The sequence below is a fragment of the Eleutherodactylus coqui genome, chromosome 2, assembly GCF_035609145.1.
Source record: "Eleutherodactylus coqui strain aEleCoq1 chromosome 2, aEleCoq1.hap1, whole genome shotgun sequence".
Classification (NCBI taxonomy): domain Eukaryota; kingdom Metazoa; phylum Chordata; class Amphibia; order Anura; family Eleutherodactylidae; genus Eleutherodactylus; species Eleutherodactylus coqui.
Window position 1 is genome coordinate 282,692,434 of NC_089838.1, and position 21,538 is coordinate 282,713,971.

At 43.3% G+C, this 21,538-nt stretch overlaps 1 protein-coding gene and 1 long non-coding RNA gene across 2 annotated transcripts; both read right to left on the reverse strand.

Moving 5' to 3' along the window:
- Positions 1-2,521: 2,521 nt before the first annotated feature.
- On the reverse strand, positions 2,522-4,384 carry ADRA2B (adrenoceptor alpha 2B). Its single transcript, XM_066593084.1, has one exon. The coding sequence runs from the start codon at positions 4,032-4,034 to the stop codon at positions 2,838-2,840; it is 1,197 nt and encodes a 398-aa protein (XP_066449181.1). The 5' UTR covers positions 4,035-4,384; the 3' UTR covers positions 2,522-2,837.
- A 551-nt stretch (positions 4,385-4,935) lies between these two features.
- LOC136610809 (uncharacterized) lies at positions 4,936-11,448 on the reverse strand. The gene is made up of 3 exons (XR_010790174.1): positions 11,329-11,448; positions 9,513-9,646; positions 4,936-5,069 (listed from the first exon to the last, which is right to left on the reverse strand). It is a non-coding gene; the product is annotated as an uncharacterized lncRNA (long non-coding RNA).
- Positions 11,449-21,538: the final 10,090 nt, after the last annotated feature.

Sequence of the window (21,538 nt, forward strand, 5' to 3'; positions counted from 1 at the left end):
TTTTGTGGGATTCCTGGACAACCCCTTTAAGACCATTGCTCAAGGTTTGGGTCTGGTGTTCTGCAGTCAGCCCAGTACAGTTCTATATTATGATACATAAAAGTGGCTGAAATATACTCGTATGACACGGACCTTAGGGAATAAAGCAGAAGAGTCATCAATATCAAATGCCTCCACCGCCCGGCTGATTAAAGAGGCCTGTGATGTCACATTAGTCGGCCATATGGCCAAACAGCAACTGAGTCACATTCAGGGGCGTGGGATTGACCAGGCACAGATGCTATGAAATATACGATTTCTACCTGGTATGCCATGGCATTCACCTGAGCACAGCTGCAGTTCCTTGGCCCACTATCACGCTTGCCGGTGTGAATGTAGCCTATAAACATTTCTTCCTTTCCAAGTAGGAAATTGGAATAGGAAGGATTACAGACTTTAACTCATCATTAAAAACATTTATTCCATTGCTTTCCATTATGGTAGTTACTGGAGTACCACAAATAAAGAAATAGTATCATAGTCGCCTTAGCTGCAGATGGTTTGAGGCCCTTGAAGAGAAGAGTCAACTTCTGGTTGGTCTAATATGCTTTGCTATTGAGAACCTGCACAGAACTGTTCTACAGAAGAGCGGAATTATAAGGAAGGAAAGCGGTGGGGAATTATCCAAAAGTTCTGAAAAGGGAGAAGGCCCAGGGAAACCATACCATTCTATCTTAGGTGGCAATATCAGACACCATAGTGGGAACCCCATGGTTAGAGGCATATACATCATACTATCAGGCCTAGGCTGAACACTACCTGTCATATTCCAAAACCTGAGTCTGAAAGAAATCAATCAACTGAAGTACAAACTTTAGTAATACGATGGTGTAAAACCTCTGGGGAGGTTAGTTTGCCTTGCGGCTATAGAGGATATCTCCAAACCTAGCAATGTTAATCTAGTCCATTTATGTTTCAGCGCTGTTGGAGGGTGCCATCAAGGAATCACCCCTTTACTCTGGATAACATCTCCGTTCAGCATCTTGTACTCCAGCTACAAGAAAGCGCTCCTATCATAGGGCACAATATTAAAAAACAGGTTGTTCAATTTATTAATTTTTTTTTGTTTAAGCTCAAAAAAAAAAAAAATTATTTTCACCAAAAAGGACAACCTCTTTGAAGTAGAACCTCAAAATGTGTTAAAACAGAAGCAAGGGCCCTAACCAGTCCTCAGCCCCGACGATCCAGTACTACAGCCCCGGAGTCCTCCTGGTCTTTGTTGTGGAATGGATACCACATGACCGAAGCAGCCAAATCAGAGGCTGCTGCGGTTTGGTGCTGGTCTCCTTGCATCGCCGCTCAAATGCTGGGAGCCATGATTGAGCAACTGCTGCGACCTCCGATTGGCTGCACCAGTCATGTGGTATCCGTTCCACAACAAAACCAGGAGGACTGCGGGGCTGTAGTGCTGGATCGCCGGGGCTGATGACGGTCTAGTGGTATCCATTCAACAACAAAAACCAGGCAGGCTGAGGGAGGCCATAACATAGCCATATTGGTTGCAAAGGCGTATAAAACATATTACTCACCCTTATAAAAGGCATACAAGAATAAAGTCCAGGTAGAACAGTAGTCTCTGATCTGTAGCTTTCCAGCTGTTTCAACACCACAGCCCCCAGAACACTATGGCAGCCGAAGGCCGTGAGCACATTGAGTTGTAGTTTTGCAATAACTGGATCGCCCCGGTCGGAAACCTCTGGCCTACAGATTTGGTTATCTGATACCTGTAAGTGGTCATTAGCAAAACATCTCACAGCACGTAGCCGTCCCAATGTAACAGCAAGCAGTTCCCATGCTCTCTCCTCCAATTTCAGACCTTTTCCTTTGACCCCAATAAAGACTAAAATTAATCATTTTTTTCCCCAAAATGACACCAAGTCACTGCAGTTTAGGAACCCATAGCAAATTCTACAATACTGTATAAGTGGACAGTAAATGGTTAAATACGAACATAGTTTAAGTTATTTTTTGTTGCCTTGGTTTAATACCCTACAGTTTATGCATACATTAATAAGCCTCTGTGGTTCAGGTCACATCCTGTAATAGAAGTGGCATTTGCTATCACTAAATAAACATCTTGTAACTATAGCATCAGGCCTGTGACATCTGTACAATCGCAGAACTAATCTAAGAGCCGAGCTGCAGAGTACAAGAACATTGTTTTGACTTTTAATCAGGTACAGGCCTATTCACCGATCAGATCGGCATCATTTACTGTTCTTCTCAGAGCTGGAATCACAATAGATCACCAGCTATTCATATGAGCTGATAGCACAACCACCATACATGAGTCTGGGATGAACTGGTTAATTCTTTGGGATGCCGTTTTTTGCATTTTGCTTTAATCTGACAATTAAGTCGTACCAAGTAATATCGCAAGCACATCTACTGTATTAGGATATAAGTCAAGGATTAGACAAACATTAGCTTTTCTTCAAGCTAAACCAGTTCAAAAACGCAAAAGGCAATTTATTTAGCTTGAGCGAAAACTTGTATATATATCAAATTTTGTTGACAAGTACTAGATTCATGAAAGATTGCATACATTAAACATAATTAACCATTTACAAAATAGATCACACAAAAACTGTTTTATTAGTTGACCAAGCTCTGCTTGGTGGACAATATAACGAGAAGCAGAAGATAATGTCCCTCATCTGTAAACCTATCTAAAGATGCCAGCAGCGATGGATTTGGCTTTCTTCTAGTATATTTAACATCTAAGTCTCTATATACCTCAATCTCTGCTTCAGGTTTGATAAATAGAGAGTTCTAAGTAACCTGTTCATTGCTGGTGGTCACCAAACTGAGTGCGTCCAATGATTGCAAAGAATCCGGCGGAAAGCCTTTCTGAAGTCCTGGTTGAATATGGTGTAGATAACTGGATTGAGTGAGCTATTACAGTACCCTATCCAGAAGAAAAACTGAAAGACACTTGGTGGGATGTAGCACAACTCAGGACATATGGCTCCTAGACTGTAGGTGAAGAAGAAAGGAAACCAGCACAATACAAATACCCCAATGACCACAGCTAGGACAAAGGTGAACCTCTTTTCCCGGTTGATGTGGCTTTTCTTCTTTGTCATGGGCACAGTTTCTCGAGACTTTCTTGCCAGCAGAACAACACCTTTAGGTGTAACAACAGTGTCCATGATGGAAGGCCCATGGCCATTTGTCTCTTTGACTTTGCCAGACAATGCCGATTCAGCATGGTTCTCCTTTTGTGCTGGAAGGGATAGCTTGCCATCACACTGGAGGTCGGTATCAGGCTTCTCCTGTGGAGTCATACAAATGTGAACAGCTCTATTTTCCACATTACATTTAGCCTGACAGTCCACCGACATACAGAACTTTTGTTTGGGTCTGTTGGCTTCTTTGTTCTTCTTGCTCCGACGTGTGGCTATGTGGTAAATTCTCAGGTACACCAGGATCATGATCAGGCAGGGTGCAAAGAAAGAGCAGATGCTGGAGGACAAGATATACCAGGGGTCCTCATTCAGCTTGCACTGAGGCTTCTCATTTTTGTGGTCTTCCTTTTTGCCCTTGTAAATCAATGGAGGCAAAGAAATTAAAGCTGCCAGAGTCCAAACCATTAGGATAATGCACTTTATCCTTCTAGGAGTCCTCTTGGAATTATACTCAATGGCTTGACTGATGGACCAATACCTGTCCAAGCTAATGGCACACAGATGCACGATGGAGGAGGTGCAAAACAGAACATCCAGTGCCAAATACATCTCGCACCATGTCTTCCCAAAGTACCAGTATCCCATAAGCTCATTAGCCAAGGAGAAGGGAATAATCAGAGTGGCCACAAGGATGTCCGCAGCAGCTAGAGACACCAAGAAGAGGTTCTGAGGAGCTTTCAGTGAACGACTAGTCAAAACGGCTATGATCACCAAAATATTTCCAAAAATGGTGAAGAGGATGAGAAAGGCAATGATGGCTGCTATAACAGCAGTGGTTTGTATAGAATAAGAAAGCGTAGATGCCATATCGATGACCACAACTGAAGAGTAATAGCTTTTCCAGGACAGTAAAAGTCCAGGCTAAGAAAATCTTACTATGAAATGTTCAGGCTCCATCAGTCCACAGCTTTGTTCATGCACGGCTAGAAGTTTTCAGAACTTCTTGAAATGTTCATCTGACCAAGCTGTAGGCTTCAAATATTCAATGTGCATCTAAAGATATATCCAAAAGTGTCCCTGTGAATATCTGCCGAGGAGGAAATTAAAGGTCTTGCTTTCACTTCTCTCACCAAGGTAAGAAATGCAGATTTTCTGTGCTTTTAAAGTACTGAATGTTTAGTTTCTCCAGCCCTGGCATGTCGTCAGCTACTCCACAGCTCAGCCCCCTTTCTAGAGGAGGGAGTCTCATATGGAGTTCTCTTCACTATATAGATTTATTCCAGAATTGTGTTCCACAGAACACTTCCTCCTGCTGTTTATTTGTTAGCAGAGAGTTTAGTGACTGCACATTACTTACAAAACCACCGGGAACATCATTACTAATCTCACCAGCATTCGGATAATAGCATTCGGTGCTTCAGTCACACTGCACAGACATTAGTGCTGTAGCCTCCGGGATCTATACCACTTGATGCAGAAAGAATCAGGATATGTTTATAGTTGATCTCTGCAATATTTCACCTCAGTAGCAAAACTTCCTATTGATGTTGCAGTCAAAACGATACACTGGATAGTATAGGCTACATGACAAGTATTGCGCTTTAGTGTATCGAATAAGTAGAGCAAAATGTAGCTTGTACCGCTTGAAAATGCATGAATGTTTTAACCCCTTGATTTTTAGTTCAGCACCAAGGATAGCACTGGCAACTCTACACCATCAGCTCCCTCTAGTGAGAATTTGTGCAGTAAGACGTTCTACATGCAAGTCCTTTGTTAAAAGGTTTATTATGTTGATACAGTAAGGGATAACAAAACTTTACGTCAACTGCACTGCCCAACATATAAATCATCAATAGCTATATTACTTCGGTCCGATAGTCCCATCACTCCTTCCACAACCACCTAAAGGAGAAAAAAAAACTATTTAATATCTTATCCTCCTCTTTACACTTTAGATTGGAGATGCAGAGCAAAAATAATGTGGTACCGCGTTAGCCAGAAAAATCTAAAAGATGTTAAATAGTCGCTTATAAAATGATAAAAGAAAAGGTATTGTAGAAGCGATACCTTTATTGGACAGCCAGAAAAATTATATATACACAAGAATTTAAGGCTGCTAGACGACTTCATCAGGCTGGTGTAACATCTGAAGAAGCTAGAATATATCTTAAAGGGGTTGTCCCGTGAAATCAAGTGGGGTTCAGCACTTCTGTATGGCCATATTAATGCACTTTGTAATATACATCGTGCATTAAATATGAGCCATACAGAAGTTATACACTTACCTCCTCTGGTGCTGGCGTCCCCGTCTCCATGGCGCCGACTAACGCTGTCTGCTCCTTCCATTAGACGTGCTTGCGCTGTGCGGTCTTCTGCTCTGTTCAATGGGCCGCTCCGGCGTGCTCGCGCTGGAGAGCTGGTCTGCACATGCGCAGAAGACCTCGGCGGCGCGAGCACGCCGGAGCAGCCCCATTGAACAGAGCAGAAGACCGCACAGCGCAAGCGCGTCTAATGGAAGGAGCAGACAGCGTTAGTCGGCGCCATGGAGACGGGGACGCCAGCAACGGAGGAGGTAAGTGTATAACTTCTGTATGGCTCATATTTAATGCACGATGTATATTACAAAGTGCATTAATATGGCCATACAGAAGTGTATAACCCCACTTGCTGCCGCGGGACAACCCCTTTAATTATATAACGGAGACCATGTGACTCGTTTGTATTCTTTCTCCTTTTTCATGCAAATTAATCACACTACATCTCTACTCTTGTGTATATTTATACTTCTCCAGATACAGATGCAATAAAGGATTGTGATTAGAGATGAGCAAGCGTACACGCTAAGGCAAACTACTCGAGCGGGTGGTGCCTTATGCGAGTACTTGCCCGCTCGTCTCAAAAGATTCGGGTGCCGGCGGGGGGGAGCAAGGAGAAGCGGGGGGGGGGGGGGGGGGAGATAGCTCTCCCCCCCCCATCCCCCTGTTCCTCCCCGCTGTCCCCCGCCACTCCCTGCCCCCCACGGCACCCGAATCTTTTGAGACGAGCGGGCAGGTACTCGCATAAGGCACTACTCGCTCGAGTAGTTTGCCTTAGCGAGTACCCTCGCTCATCTCTAATTGTGATATCACAGCACAGAAAGTTATCTCAACCCATTAAAAAGCTATTGTTCTCTTATGTTAACACAACAAAACCCATCGCAAAGGAATTCAAAGTGCAAATAAACCACACCACAACACATCACACCGTCATATCACATTGCTTTAAGAGTCAAGTCCTCTGTATGTTCTTACACCAGCCTGATAGAGAGGCCTAGTAGGCTCAAAACTTCCATATAGAATTACTCTAATGGTTAGCTAATAAAGGTATCGCCTCTATAATACTTTTTTCTTTTTTTACAAGACTATTTAACATCCCATGCAGCGTCCGAGCAGGCAGCGCCATTGTGGGGGAGACCACGGGTTGTCAGGATGGTTGTCACGGTTGGCTTTGCAGTCTCTCCCAGCAATAGCGGCAAAGTGCCTGGCTCAGCAGTACATGGTGGCAAGAAGATCAATATAGTAAAAACACAGTTCAACGGTAGTTTGTCACATGGTGCCAGCACCTCTTCAGGATCTTCAGAGTTAATGACGAAATAACTGACAAGTCCTGTTGGCTTTAGTTTGCAAACTGGACGGACACAGTTTACTAGCTTTTGAAATCGTGAAACAATCACAACAATGGCGGACTTGCAGATTATGACAAAAGTATTCACTTGACATACAGATGATCACGCTGATTCGCAAATCCAGTTCAGTACATTTAACACTTTTCACTTCAGTGCTCTCTCTGTTTCTAGAGGTTATCTAACAATGCTCCCACAGTCCTAGTTATCTGTTAGGGTGTTTGTTTAGAAGACTTTACAGTAGTAACTGAAGCTGGTTTAAAGATGGGCCCCTTACTTTTCCTGAATAGATTTGAGCAGGGTTCCGTGTAACTCACTGTTAGATGAAAAGGTCCCAGTTGTGGGTTGATTCAGAAGCTTGTTTAATCCTGACTCCCGACTCCAGGCAACGTTCTCTCTCTAGTATATCTACGGGACACCTCCTGCACGCTCTCCTCCTCCTAACTACGACTCCTCTTCCTATCTGTTCTCCAGCTCTCTGCTTACCCCTCCTCCTAACACATCCTGTCTCGCTCTAAGCTTTTTTCTGCTCTTGGGACTCCACCAATCAGCAGCCAGCTGCTGCCAAGCAGTTACTTTAGCTTGTTGAATGAAAAGGGGAAAGACAGGTCTTTCTGACGTACCACACCTTCTATGTCTCCTGAATGAGCACATAGTTAGGCTTTCACAGGACAATAAGTGTGGCTATTCTGGAGGACTCTCTGGGCCACTACACCTGCACTTTAGATTAGTATAGAAAGCCTATTCCTATTATGTATTGTGCACAAATCTAAGTAAATAAAATATATTAGGAGAAGGTTATATCTATTAGATTAGAACTGTATAGCCTTCTAGTCAAGACAAAGTTGCTAAATCTGCACCTACTGTGACAATTGACCTCAGAAGAACAGGAACCTCAGAAGTGGGCCTTTATTCCAGACTTATTGAGGGATACACCCATTATATAGCAGTTATCCAAATGCTCGTTCTGCCAGCAGCCTAGTGGAATGTGCTGTGACACTTCTGACAGCAGATTTTCCATGAGAACAAAGAGGGTGGGCAGTTGCGAACCAAATACCTAAACGTTCTCTTCCTCAACATCATGGGAAACACCCTATATGCAGCAGATATAAAAATTCAACACACCCTTGTTACAAAGCCACGTTGAAGCCGGCAAAAGACCTGCTATCTGTACAATTCCATTGAAAAAACAAACAGTTCGGGGTGGAAAAATAAAAACAAAACTAAAATAATGTGGCAAAACGGAAGCCTTTTCCAACAAACAAAAACATCCAAGACCGACTCAGTTATGCAAAAACCTACATCAAGTCTGCCAGAAGTATGTGGGAGAACATATTATGGTCTGATGAGACCAAGGCTGAACTTATTGGCCATAACTCCAAAAGGTATGTTTGGTGCAAAATCAACACTGTGCACCACGAGAAGAACACCAGACCCACAGTGACGACTGGTGGGGGCAGAATTATGTGTGGGGCAGTTTTTTTTGTTTTCCGGAACTGGGGTTTTAGTCAAGGTGGAGGGAATTATGAAAAGTTCCAAATGTCAGTCTATTTTGGCAAGCCTGATAAAGGAGAAGAATTTCACCTTTGAACATAACCCAAAGCATATCTCCAATTCAGCAAAAAAAATGGCTTCACCAGAAGAAGTTGAAAACAGGATTGGCCCAGCCAGAGCCCATTGAAAATCTGTGGGTTGACCTGAAGGACGCTACACACAAGAGGTAATATGATGGATTTGGAACATTTTGCAAAGAAGACTGGGCAAACATTGCCAAGTCAAGATGTACCATGCTGATTGACACCTACCCAAAAAGGCTGAATGCTGTCTTGAAGAAAAAGGGTACATCAACAAAGTATGAGTTTTAGGGTGTGCATGTTGTTAGTTTATCTAAAAGGTTTCAGTTTGCATTTCAATGAAATTGTACAGATAACGGGTCACATTGAGGGTGGAACGAAATCTGAAATGATTCACCATTATGACAAAAACATAACATTTAAAAGCGGTGTATAGACTTTATATCCACTGTATACATGATCAGGTGGACCTTGCAAGATAAAGGCTGCAAGGAAGGCTCAGTAGCAGAAAGGGTTCATGGGTAGGTAGATTGGTGTGAGGATGTAGTCCATTTCTTGATTGGCACTTACTAAAGTACAATTAGACTTGTTCAGCATTATCGAAAATTGGTATGCAAATGGAAGATGGAAAAATGCCTCAGCAACGTCACTATTGGAAGCTAGATTCCTTGTAAGTCCATATCTGACCTTCTTACATGACTTACGGCTGATTCACACAGGTGAGAAGCTCTGACTGATATCGCACTCTTAAACGTGCAATTCTGGATGCGAGATCAACGAGTTTTCGCTTCAAAACGCATTGAACCTACGTACTTGTGATTTTCACGCATGTGAAAAGCTCGCAAGTGCTTCCAGTAGTTTCAATGTTAAAATTGCATCGCATTCTCATGCAAATCGCATGGCATGCAAGTGCTATGCGATTTTTTTTTTTTTTTTTTTTAACAATCCCATAGAAAAGAATGGATGATTCCTTGAAACCTGTTCGTTATTTTCAGGCAATCAGCCACATGAATCCCATCTAAGGAAGATCATTCATTATAAGCTTCAAGCCTACTAAAGAAGTGATCTTTGTTGCCAAAGTGTGGCACCAAGACGTTATCTGGAACTTACGTAGGTATTATTGGACAGAAGATGAGGAGGTAGCATTATTTGAGCTTTAGTCCATTTCACGCAATCTTGACCACCAGATGTCCACAGAAGTCTCTGCTCCCCACCAGACGATGTAATGTAGACATTCAGAGTAGCTATAGAATAAAGTGCAGAATTAACATTACAGATTAAAACATCATTCCTGCATTACAGTTTAAACCAAGTGAGAAATAGAATGTTGCAGATTTACTATTGAAAAAGTGAGAGCTTTCTGGCACAAATTGCGCCAATAAACTAATTTACTTGTTTGCACCATAACTCACCAGGTCCGAAGAAACTGGTCATGGCCTCAAGTTTTGGTGCAAACGCAGTCACAAAACTAAGACAACTAATAGTTGGTAAAAACTTAGCCTAAAGATTTGTCAGACTTCTCATCCTGCAGCAGGGGGACGGTACATGATGGCGCGGCAATGACAGATGGAGGCAACTTTTTTTTCTTTTTTAATCAAAAATGAGCTTTACTGAACAGTATAAACATTTCGTCGCTCCATGGGAGGATTCTTGTACTTAAATGTTGCATAATAACTCATCATTATAGATGAGCGAGCATACTTGCTAAGGACAATTACTCGAGCGAGCATTGGCCTTAGCGAGTACCTGTCCACCTGCCCGCTCAGAAGAAAAGATTCGGGTGCTGGCAGGGAGCGGCGGGGGAAACGGAGGGTAGATTGATCTCTCCCTCTCTCCCCCTCGCTCTCCCCTGCTCACTCCCGCAACTCACCGCTCACCCGTGCCGACACCCGAATCTTTTCTTCCGAGCAGGCAGGTACTCGCTAAGGACAATACTCGCTCGAGTAATTGTCCTTACTGAGTATGCTCGCTCATCTCTACTCATCATACATTCTAAAAGCAGTAGTAGCTAATAATTTACTGTGAGCCAACATGTCACCTCTCAAACTTCCCCCACTGGCAGCAGCAAGCCACTTGTCTCAAGTATGCCCAACACTTGTTCCACTATCTATAGACTGACCCCCTTCACTCTGTAGGAGCAGCATGCTTTCCTCACAGAACACCGGACCTTGTAGACGTCACCAGCCCCTCTCACATGACGCGTGACACTTCCTCGCGTCAAATACGACTTTAAATGTCTACTGTGCAGGTGCTTTGCTGCCCCATTACAATCACGATAAGCATTTTACATGACATCATACATACTGCGTCATAACTACATAACATTGCAACCTTAAAACGACTACCCTGCAAGGCCTTGCATTAACCCGAAGTATGGTGCTATATGTGAATGTCATCACAGTCCTAGGGAGTCCATGACCCTGGCTGCAAGGGAAAAAAAATAAACAGCATGTTCTATCTTTTGGCATTCCATCGACATGGTTTTCAATGGGCCCTTTAAAGACATCACATAGCATTTACATGCCGTGCGATGTGCAAGCAAGTGCGATGTGATGTTTCCTATTGAAACCAATGGGAAACACTTGTGATCCTGTTACGAGCGTGAAATACTCCTGAGGATCCCAATTTTACAGAAGTGATGAGAGGTATTTTTGAATTAAAAATACCAAGTCCAATCAGGTAGTATACAGGGATGACACCCCACCATGGAATAGGCCCTTTCCCACAAGGACCAGCAGACTTTAGCCATGACTCAAACAATGGTTGTCACAATGTAGACATGGAGAACGAGAAAAAAAAAAGGGGGGGGGGGGGGGGTGCTGGAGGAATAAACAAATTAGAATGCATTGCCTTCATGTTCAATTAATGCAGCGCAGACACTAAATTCATCTCCTTAAATCAATTTTTGTATTAGTATAGGGCTTACCCATAATACCGTGCCGCAAACTATACCAAAAGGAGATACAATTAGATGGCTGAACTATAGACCTCAGGAGTAAAGCCCTTTGTTCTGTGACTGACACTTCAGGGCTGTTCTTCAGCGATAGATGGAACCCTAGTAAAGAATACATAAAAACACAATATAAAAACACAAAACCTCTAATGGATTTAATTGATACATTGGCAAAGGAGAAACCAACCTTCAGGTGTGAAATGGCCAGTGTTAAAATTCAAACTTCCCCAACTAAGTTTCCAGTCCAAGTCGTCTTCAGTGCTTTGCTTCCATCCACAAAAGCCATGTTCAAACCCACAAAAAGGTTCAATGCGCTCTGCCCTGCTTTTCCTTCGGTCATTGTGTAAATATGCTAATTTATTACTATGAAGCCACCTTGGAAGCTGCCAAGACCATGAATCGAATGTCCTTCCAGCTAAAGACCTTTTTCGAACACGGAATTGGAGATTTTTCTTTACATGTTCATCTCTATCTTGTGACACATTTAGCCCTTCACCTGATCCAGAAGAACTCCTTGTATCCTCGGCTATGGCCTGTTGCATTTCACTAGCTTGAGACCTTGCAGAAATCTGGTTTTCTTCCATTGCATCAATAATGGCCCTAGTTCTTTTCGGCATGAAGATGAAAGTTGGCAGGATTGCCTTTGTTAAAGAGCTTTCCCTAACTGTTGATACAGTTGAACTGTCAGAAGACTGGTTTTCAAAAATTGCTTGCATTACAGAATGTTCTTCCCCATTAAAGTTGAGTCTTTGAAATGTAGTTGCGTTAATTTCTACAGGCACACCTCGGAAATCTCCAGTATCCATATTAGACTTTGAACTGGTGACTGAAGAAGCTACAGAAGAAATAACAGTAGTGAAAGCTTTACTGGGGTCAGATTGCTGAGATATGGCATTTTGTGTGTTGAAAACTATAGAATGATCTTGTATGTAATCTGGAGCTACAGTTACTCGATGAGTCTCTATTGGATGATGCACAATGTCCCTATGGAGGATTAACTCTGTATAATTCTCTTTATATACAGATTCAAGAGCTGCAGTTCCTCCAGTATACTCTACTGGATGTTTAGTGGCCCCGTGCGAGATGAAAACTGTAGCATTATCTTCATGCACAGCTTCAGGAGCTGAAGTGCCTCTAGTAGAGTCTACTGGATGCTTAGGGTCACCCCGTGGGATTAATACTGTAGAATTATCTTCCTGTAGAGATTCAGGAGCTCCTCGACTTCCTATAGCAGGTGTTATTTGATGTTGTTTAGTGGCCCTGTAAGGGATTAATAGTGTAGAATGATCTTCTATGGATTCAGGAGCTGCAGTTCCTTTAGTAGAAGCTAATGGAAGTTGCTCAGTTATTAGGTGTGGTTTTAAAACTGTGGAATTATCTTCATGCATAGTTTCAGGAGCTGAAGTTTCTCTAGTAGAGACTACTGGATGATGTTTATTGGCCTCCTGTAGGATCAAAACTGTAGAATTATCTTCATGCAGAGTTTCAGGAGCTGAAGTTCCTCTAGTAGACTCTACAGGATGTGGTTTATTGGTCTCCCGTAGGATTACAACTGTAGAATTATCTTCATGCAGAGTTTCAGGAGCTGAAGTTCCTCTAGTAGAAACTACTGGATGATGTTTATTGGCCTCCTGTAGGATCAAAACTGTAGAATTATCTTCATGCAGAGTTTCAGGAGCTGAAGTTCCTCTAGTAGACTCTACAGGATGTGGTTTATTGGCCTCCCGTAGGATTACAACTGTAGAATTATCTTCATGCAGAGTTTCAGGAGCTGAAGTTCCTCTAGTAGAAACTACTGGATGATGTTTATTGGCCTCCTGTAGGATCAAAACTGTAGAATTATCTTCATACAGAGTTTCAGGAGCTGAAGTTCCTCTAGTAGACTCTACAGGATGTGGTTTATTGGCCTCCCGTAGGATTACAACTGTAGAATTATCTTCATGCAGAGTTTCAGGAGCTGAAGTTCCTCTAGTAGACTCTACAGGATGTGGTTTATTGGCCTCCCGTAGGATTACAACTGTAGAATTATCTTCATGCAGAGTTTCAGGAGCTGAAGTTCCTCTAGTAGAGACTACTGGATGATGTTTATTGGCCTCCTGTAGGATCAAAACTGTAGAATTATCTTCATGCAGAGTTTCAGGAGCTGAAGTTCCTCTAGTAGACTCTACAGGATGTGGTTTATTGGCCTCCCGTAGGATTACAACTGTAGAATTATCTTCATGCAGAGTTTCAGGAGCTGAAGTTCCTCTAGTAGACTCTACAGGATGTGGTTTATTGGCCTCCCGTAGGATTACAACTGTAGAATTATCTTCATGCAGAGTTTCAGGAGCTGAAGTTCCTCTAGTAGAGACTACTGGATGATGTTTATTGGCCTCCTGTAGGATCAAAACTGTAGAATTATCTTCATGCAGAGTTTCAGGAGCTGAAGTTCCTCTAGTAGACTCTACAAGATGTGGTTTATTGGCCTCCCGTAGGATTAAAACTGTAGAATTATCTTTGTACGCAGATTCAAGGGCTGCAGTTCTTCCAGGAGACATTGTTGGAGGTTGCTCGGTGGCCCTGTGTGGGATGAAAACTGCAGAATTATTTTTCTTTACAAATTCAAGAGCTGCAGTCGTAGAAGGCTCCTCAATGACCCTGTGTAGGAATGAAACTGTAGAATTATCTTCATGTACAGATTTAAGAGCTGCAGTTCCTCTAGTAGGCTCTACTGGATGCTTAGTAGCTGCCTGAAAGGGTAAAACCATGGAATTATGTTGTATAGATTCAGGAGCTCCAGTTCCTCTAGAAGGTTGCTCAGCGGCCCTGTGCGAGACTAAGATTGTAGTACTAACTTGCATGGATTCAGAAGTCATAGTTTCTCTAGTAGACTTTACTGTATCTATCTTAGTGGTCCCCCGTAGGATTAAATCTGTAGCATTATCTTGCATGGGTTCAGTAACTGCAGTTTCCACAGTAGACTGTATTGGCTGTTTAGTAGCTTCCTGTAGGATTAAAATTGGAGAATTATCTTTGTGCACAGTTCCAGGAGCTGCAGTTCCTCTAGAAGGTTGAGCAGTAGCAACGTGTGGGATTAGAACAGTAGAAATATCCTCCTGTAGTGATTCAGGAGTTGCAGTTGTTGTAGAAGGTTGCTTAGTGGCCCTGTGTAGGATTAAAACTGTAGAATTACCTTTATGAATAGATTCAGGAGCTGCAGTTCCTCCAGACTCTATTGAATGTTTAGTGATCCCCTGTGGGATTAAGACTGTAGAGTTATTTTGTATAGATTTAGGATCTGCAGAAGGTTCATCGGTGGTCCTTTGTAGGAATAAAAAAGTAGAATTCTCTTTGTTGACAGATTCAGAAGCTGCCGTTCCTCTAGTAGGCTCCATTGGAAATTGCTCCATGGCCCTGTGTGGGATTAAAACTGTTGAATCATCTTCCAGTACAGATTCAGGAGCTGCAGTTCTTCTAGGAGGTTGCCAAGTGGCCCTGCGTAAGACTAAAACTGTAGAATTATCTTCAGGAGCTGCAGAAGGTTGCTCAGTTGTTTCTTGTGGATATAAAACTGTAGAATTAACTTGCATGGATTCAGGAGCTGCAGCTATTGTAGTAGACTCTAATGCAATATCCCCCTTGGGCATGCTCAAGCCCATAATGGAATGGGTGGGTTCTTGAGTGGAGTATATAAACCCTGTCGATTCAAGTTTGGACTCTTGGCTTGAAAATAAAGTAGGGGCTGAACCAGTCTTGGAGTTCAAACTGGATGAATAGAGGGCTACTGGGCTAGTTTTGGATTCTTCAGTCAGGGGGGAGATTGAACCTCGTTCTTTCGAGGAGAAGCTTGCAGTGGTCAGCAATTCTGTAAACACAGCAGTAGAGAGATTCTCAGGATCATTCATATTTGCTTCAGAACAAGTAGCAACACCTGGAGCAGGATTATCAAGCACCATGATGTCTTCATCGTCATCTAAAAACAGTTTCATAAAAATAAAGTCCCATTTTAAAATGCGGAGTATCAAAAAAGGTACTAATGGCTAGAATTATGTATAAGCAGTATAGATGAGCGAGTATACTCGCTAAAGGCAATTGCTCGAGCGAGCATTGCCTTTAGCGAGTGTCTCCCCCGCTCGAGACTGCAGGTTCGGGTGCCGGCAGCGGGCACGGAGCTGCGGGACGGAATGGAGGGGAGATCTCTCTCTCCCGCTCTCCCCCCCGCTCCCTCCTGCTGACAGCCGCTACTCACCGCTCCCCCGCGCCAGCACCCAAACCTGCAGTCTCGAGTGGGGGAGATACTCGCTAAAGGCAATGCTCGCTCGAGCAATTGCCTTTAGCGAGTATACTCGCTCATCTCTAATAAGCAGCTTGAAGAAAGTAATGATTCACTATCATATTAACAGCAATCAATCCGCCCCTCAACACATGTTAAGGACTGGTTTACACTGGTCAGTAGTGGTGATTGAAAGTCAACTCCACTTTTGTATAAAAATTGCACAGTCGAAACCCAAAAGGAAAAGGTTAAGTAATGCGCACAGTATTTGCCAAGAGGGTAATGTTGTATGAATTTCTATACTATGAGGTTTAATTCTTGATTTATATGATCATGTAATAAATTTGTAATTTCAGCCCTGGTTGACAGAAAATTTTCTAACGGGACATATTGGGGTCTTTGGAAGACTATAGTCTGCCACCAGGAACGATCCTATTAAATTTGTAACTGGTGGTAACCCTAAATCTGCCATGTTGGAATGATCATTCTCTCATGTATGGCCATAGTTAGTGGTTATGCTTACCTTCTGAGGGGATATATTGAGGACAGTGGTACAATTTATTCACTCTCAAAATGTCAGAGTCGCTGAGTTTTATTCTTTGGCCCATGTGTGCACGGCTGTCACGTGGCTCGATGGTAATATCCCCAGACTTGGCGAATGCGATACTGTGTTGACATAAGAAATAAACACTAGCAGTGACCACCTAGCTCACATGGGTATTACAACCTCCGTTTCCTGACTGAGATGAGAAACTCATGGCTGATTTCCCAACCACTTTGCCGTGCATGGCGGAAACGCCAAAAGGCCATTACGTCTGCTGTTTCTATAACTCCCATTCACTTCAATTGAGTTATGGAAACACCGTAAGCCTACCACCTTGGCTTTTTCCGTAGCACCTGGCGAGGTGGTTGGGAAACCAGTTGCGAGTTTCTCATCTCAGTCAGGAAATCCTGAGATGGAAATACCCCTTTAAAGGGGTTGTGCATTCAATGGCTACAAATATTAGATATTATATATCCTAAAAAATATCTATTTGTGTTGCTTTGTAAACTACTACATTCCAAAAGATCTTGTCAATTCAGAAGAACCCCACATAGACAAAACATTACTTGACGATATTTCAACTTTTTAGATAATCTTTGTGCCAAGAAGAGTTATAACTGTCAGAACAGCTTATACATGGCCCAATTGTTGTATTGGGAAGAGATTATATATGGCTACATTAGTTGTGTCTTACTTCCTTGGAACCTTAAAAGCAGACCAAGATATGACCCCTAGATGTAAATAGCGTGTTTGCTCCTTACTCTGTCTATGGAATCTTTTCAGAGTCCGACATCCGCGTTCTGCCATAGACTTGTATATGAGAACACGGGCACGGGACTCTTTAGCAGGCAGAGCTAGAGATATCACCAAGGATGGAAAGGACAATTTTCAGTTAATGGTAAGGGAGTGAGTCCAGACCGCAGACAGAGGTAGACTGCCCATCGGACAGTCCGGGTTTCATTTGCCTATGACATGCGACATGGTTGAGAACGGATATCTTAGAAAGGTTAACCCACTGGAAACTGATAAATTACCTATGGATTCATAACAACACACATGTAGCTGTTTAATCTGCTTGTATCACTAAAATTAGGTGACAGGCTTCCTTTAACAAGTTTTAAAGTTTTTGTATAAATCTACAGATCATATTCGGCTATTAAGAGGGATACGGTCACCTCCATGAGCCTATACCTTTAACTTATGGGACTCAAAGGAGCTGAAATGCTGAATCCGGGGATGTGACCATCATGCTTATGTTCCTTGGCTTTTTCCCATTGTCCACTTGCAAAGCCATGATTGCATGCGTTCCACACTCATAATGACAGGACCTACCCGGCAGGATATGCATGCAGGAACTCCTTTGCAAGAGGACAGCAGGGGAACGCAAAGGAAGGCAAGTATGAAGTTGCATCACCAGATTCAGCATTTCAGCTCCCGTGAACCCATAACTTTAGCTTATGGGGCTCCGAGGAGTTAACAGATTCCCTTTATTAAAAATAAACAGTTTCATATTTGTCTATACAGTATACAGGACTTACCTGGAGTAATGAAGAATAGACTCCAAGTCATACTTCACAACCATGTTTGTTGTCTCATACTTACAAAAGTTTGACCAATTTTCTTAAAAATAAAGAAAAGGGAAAAAAATATGTCTATGAAAAAAAGGGTAATTTCAGATGCTAGTACAAATAAATAAGGCTTCACAAAAATGGCAGAGATACTGTATGCTTCTATATAGCCCTCCATGCAACACTAAGTTGTGAATTAGTCAGTTATACACTGAACAATCACTGCAGTAGAAGCACCGATTACTGGGCAATTACTGCTTTCAGACGTTGGGGAACAGATTCCACAAGGTGGCGAACATCTTCCATACTCACCTTGCCGCATGCCCGCTGCAGCAGCTCCGTCAGTTGGGGCACTGTTGGCGGATAAATGGAATTCAATCTCGCAGCCCTTTCCAGCATATCCCAGACATGTTTAATGACGTTACATTCCAGTGATTTGGGGGGCCAATGCAGTGTGGAGAATTAATTGTTGTTTTCCTCCAACCACTCCCTAGTGATCTGAGATCAATGACACTGGATTTTGTTCTGTGGAAAGATGGCATTGTGGTCAGGAAAGACTTCTTGAAAATATGGATGCAGATGGCCAGCTAACAGGTGTCTGTAGTGTTCACCATTCACGGATCATGGTCTGATTACCAACAGTCTTAGGCCATGCCAGGAAAATGCTCCCCAGACCATGCCACCAATTCCAACAGCCTATTTAACCCCAAGGGTGCACCCATGAGATACGGCTTCATACCGTCTAGCCAGACGCAAACCTAGCTGTATGGTTCAGGAGGAAACGGGACTTGTTACTCCAGAAAACCTTCAAAGAAAGTGATGCATTTCCTGGGTCCATGAGAGGTGGTGTTGGGGATGACGCAGGGTCATCAAGGGCACCCTTGTCTGTCTTCAGCTACTGAACACCAGTCAATGCAAGGTCTACTACATTGTCATTGTGGAAACTTGTCTAACTTCCACAATGTTGTACTACTGGGTCAGTTGTTCCACTGTGGCACATTGTTTCTGAGATACTAGATGTACCACCTTGCCCCATGTGACTCCTATATACCCTAAGCTTCATGTGCCCCATCCTATACATCATGACCCCCCTTTTGTATCCTCCACTCCTATATACTATGAACCCCTATATCCCCTCTTATACACTAAAAGAAGGGTTATATACTATGACCCCTCCTTGTATCCTAAGACCCTACTTGTGGTCTCAGGGGTCCCTAATATATTATGACCTACCTAGACCTAGGTGACAAATGAAACAGCAGGACTGAATGTAGCTCACACCCACGCCAGAGATTTGCATACAACACAGAATCCCACGCACCCTCAACAGGACTGTTCACACCACACTCCAGCACATGCACAGACCCACAGGAACATGACCCTGTTCACACCTAAACACACTGAACATGTTAGTTCACATCTCAAGTCAAGCCACCTAGGAACATGACACTGTTCCACTGAACAAACAGAGAGGAAAACCCGGTAGCCTCTAGCAGAGAAGCTGGTATATATAAGCAGCAGACCTGGGGGATTGGCTGGCTGGAGAAATCCACACCCAGCCAGCTCAATGAACCACACCTGTGGGGCTGTGCTGCTGAAAACCCATGTAGAACAGGTCCCAGCAGCACACCCAAACACTGTGTTCCCCTTCCTATGTTGTTGGCCGTTAGGTCATTCTACTCCTGTATACCCCCATGTCCAACTCTTATACACTACAGTATGACCCACATGTGTCCCTTTCCTATATACTAAAGCCCCACACATTTATATACCGTAGTATGTCTCATAGTATGTAGAAATGAGGGGCACAGCAGGTCATAGTTCATAGGATTGGATGCACAGAGGGTCAGAGTACATTTTATAAGAGGGGACACAGTGGGCTCACAATATACAGGAGATGACATGGGGGGACATGGTATGACTATGTAGTTTGGAGTGGCTAGTTTGGTGCTTACCTACAGATTTCCCCACTCAGTTTCCTCCACCTCCCCCTGATCCCGGAGATCAGTTCTGGGTCCTCCTCCTGGACTGTCAGGCAGACAGGCACTGCTGTCTGCATTTAAGTTGTGGACAAGCTAAAGATGAGTGGCAGCATCATTCGGTGCAAAAAAACGATCTTTATTCCCCCATAACAGAGGAGACAACGTTTCGACCTCTGAGTAGGTCTTTGTCGATATATTGGTGGGTATGGTCGGGACCCATGTGGCTGTTGCATTAAGTCCTCTGATCCCTGCCCATACTTGGGAGTGAGGTGTGCTGCTTGTGAACCTTGGTTTTCTGCATTTAAGTTGTGGTCATAAAGCTGTAGCCCGGTCCTGATCATCAGCAGCTTAACTCCGCTCCTGGCACTGCCCCGCTGCTTGTGTCAAAGTTGCACAGGAAGCAGTGAAGGAGTATGTTGGCCAGCGTCTGGTTCGTACATAGAGCTCAGCTTCTTCCCCTGGCTTCCATCTCTGTACTGTAAGTGCAAGAGCCAGGCAGAGGAGCCAAGCTTTGTTATATAGTGAAAAGCGCCTGGCATCTGCCTGTGTGTAGGAATAAAAGTAACTTCTGTGTGAGACAGGAAACCGGAGGGGGGAGCACTGGGAAGTTGTAATAACCACTATTGTGGTGCAGGGGCCCTTTGGGCCCACCAGGCTCAGGGGCCAGGTTGTAATTGCGACCCCTATAGTTACGCTACTGGTGGTTCGGGAACACTCACGACTGCAACTGTTACAGAAATACCGGCAACACACCTCTAGGCATCAACAATCTCCCAGCAATCAAAGCCGCTCAACTCACCATGTAAAGGCCCATTTAGACCCAACAATTCTCCCTCAAAAATTGCTGAAAGCAGTCTTTTAAGCGAGAATCGTTGGGTTTAACTGCACTGACATCGTGCGGCTTTCGTTAACGAGTCGTTCATCGTTGTCTTTCAGCAAGCTGAAAGAGAATGATGAGCCTAATCAGTGCCACGCGCTGAGTTCTCCGTGGGATACCGCCGATACTATTGTTTCAGCTGGTATCCCGCTCGGAGAACACAGCCGGAGTATGAAGAAGACAGCGCTCCACAGCGGAGAGGTCAGCACATTATCTGTGAGCAGATCGTAACGTAGCCATCACATAGTACCACTTCACTGATCACAGGATATCACATGCCAACTGCTCCTAATACAGTGATTGCTCAGTGTTACGACCTCTGTTAGAGATTAAGTCACAGTATGCGGTATTGGATTTATGTGGAATCAAGAGAATGTGGAGGTATAATAGGGATCTATACAAGTCAAATCTTGAAGAGCATATGAAATCATAATGCAATGTGTGTAAATTAATGACTTAAAGGGACTATAGAGAACAGTTCTAACTCTCCATATGTTGGAGTATCATTTTCTGTACCTTTCCTTATTGCGTTCCAATGAATTGTCACATAGACATCCCGATCTGCACGTGAGTGCTCATGCCAGAAACCAATTACGTGCATCAATTCATGTAATATAACTCCTTTTCCTCTTTCGACACATTGAAATGCCAACGAGACCACTTGCCTCTTCCCAACACGACCAACACTGCTATAACAGCTGGAAGAGAAAAAGGTCCAATTTGAATTATATGAATTTCTAAGTAAACCACTTTGGTCATAAATTCCTTGAATATTCGGTAGTGGCTGCCATTATAGAGAGAAAAGAAGGGTCAATTAAAAAGGTGTTTTCCGTTGGAGGTTTATCCTACAAATATGTAATGTTTAGCTGTTTGCAATCTGACCCTAACTGTACAGCAGATTGAAGGGCAGTGCACCTATGGGTGAACCTAGTACTTCAGCAAAGAGCCACTCACTGGGTC

Excerpts from the sequence above, each read along its gene's own strand:
- ADRA2B (XM_066593084.1), bottom strand. The coding sequence starts at position 4,034 with ATGGCATCTACGCTTTCTTATTCTATACAAACCACTGCTGTTATAGCA.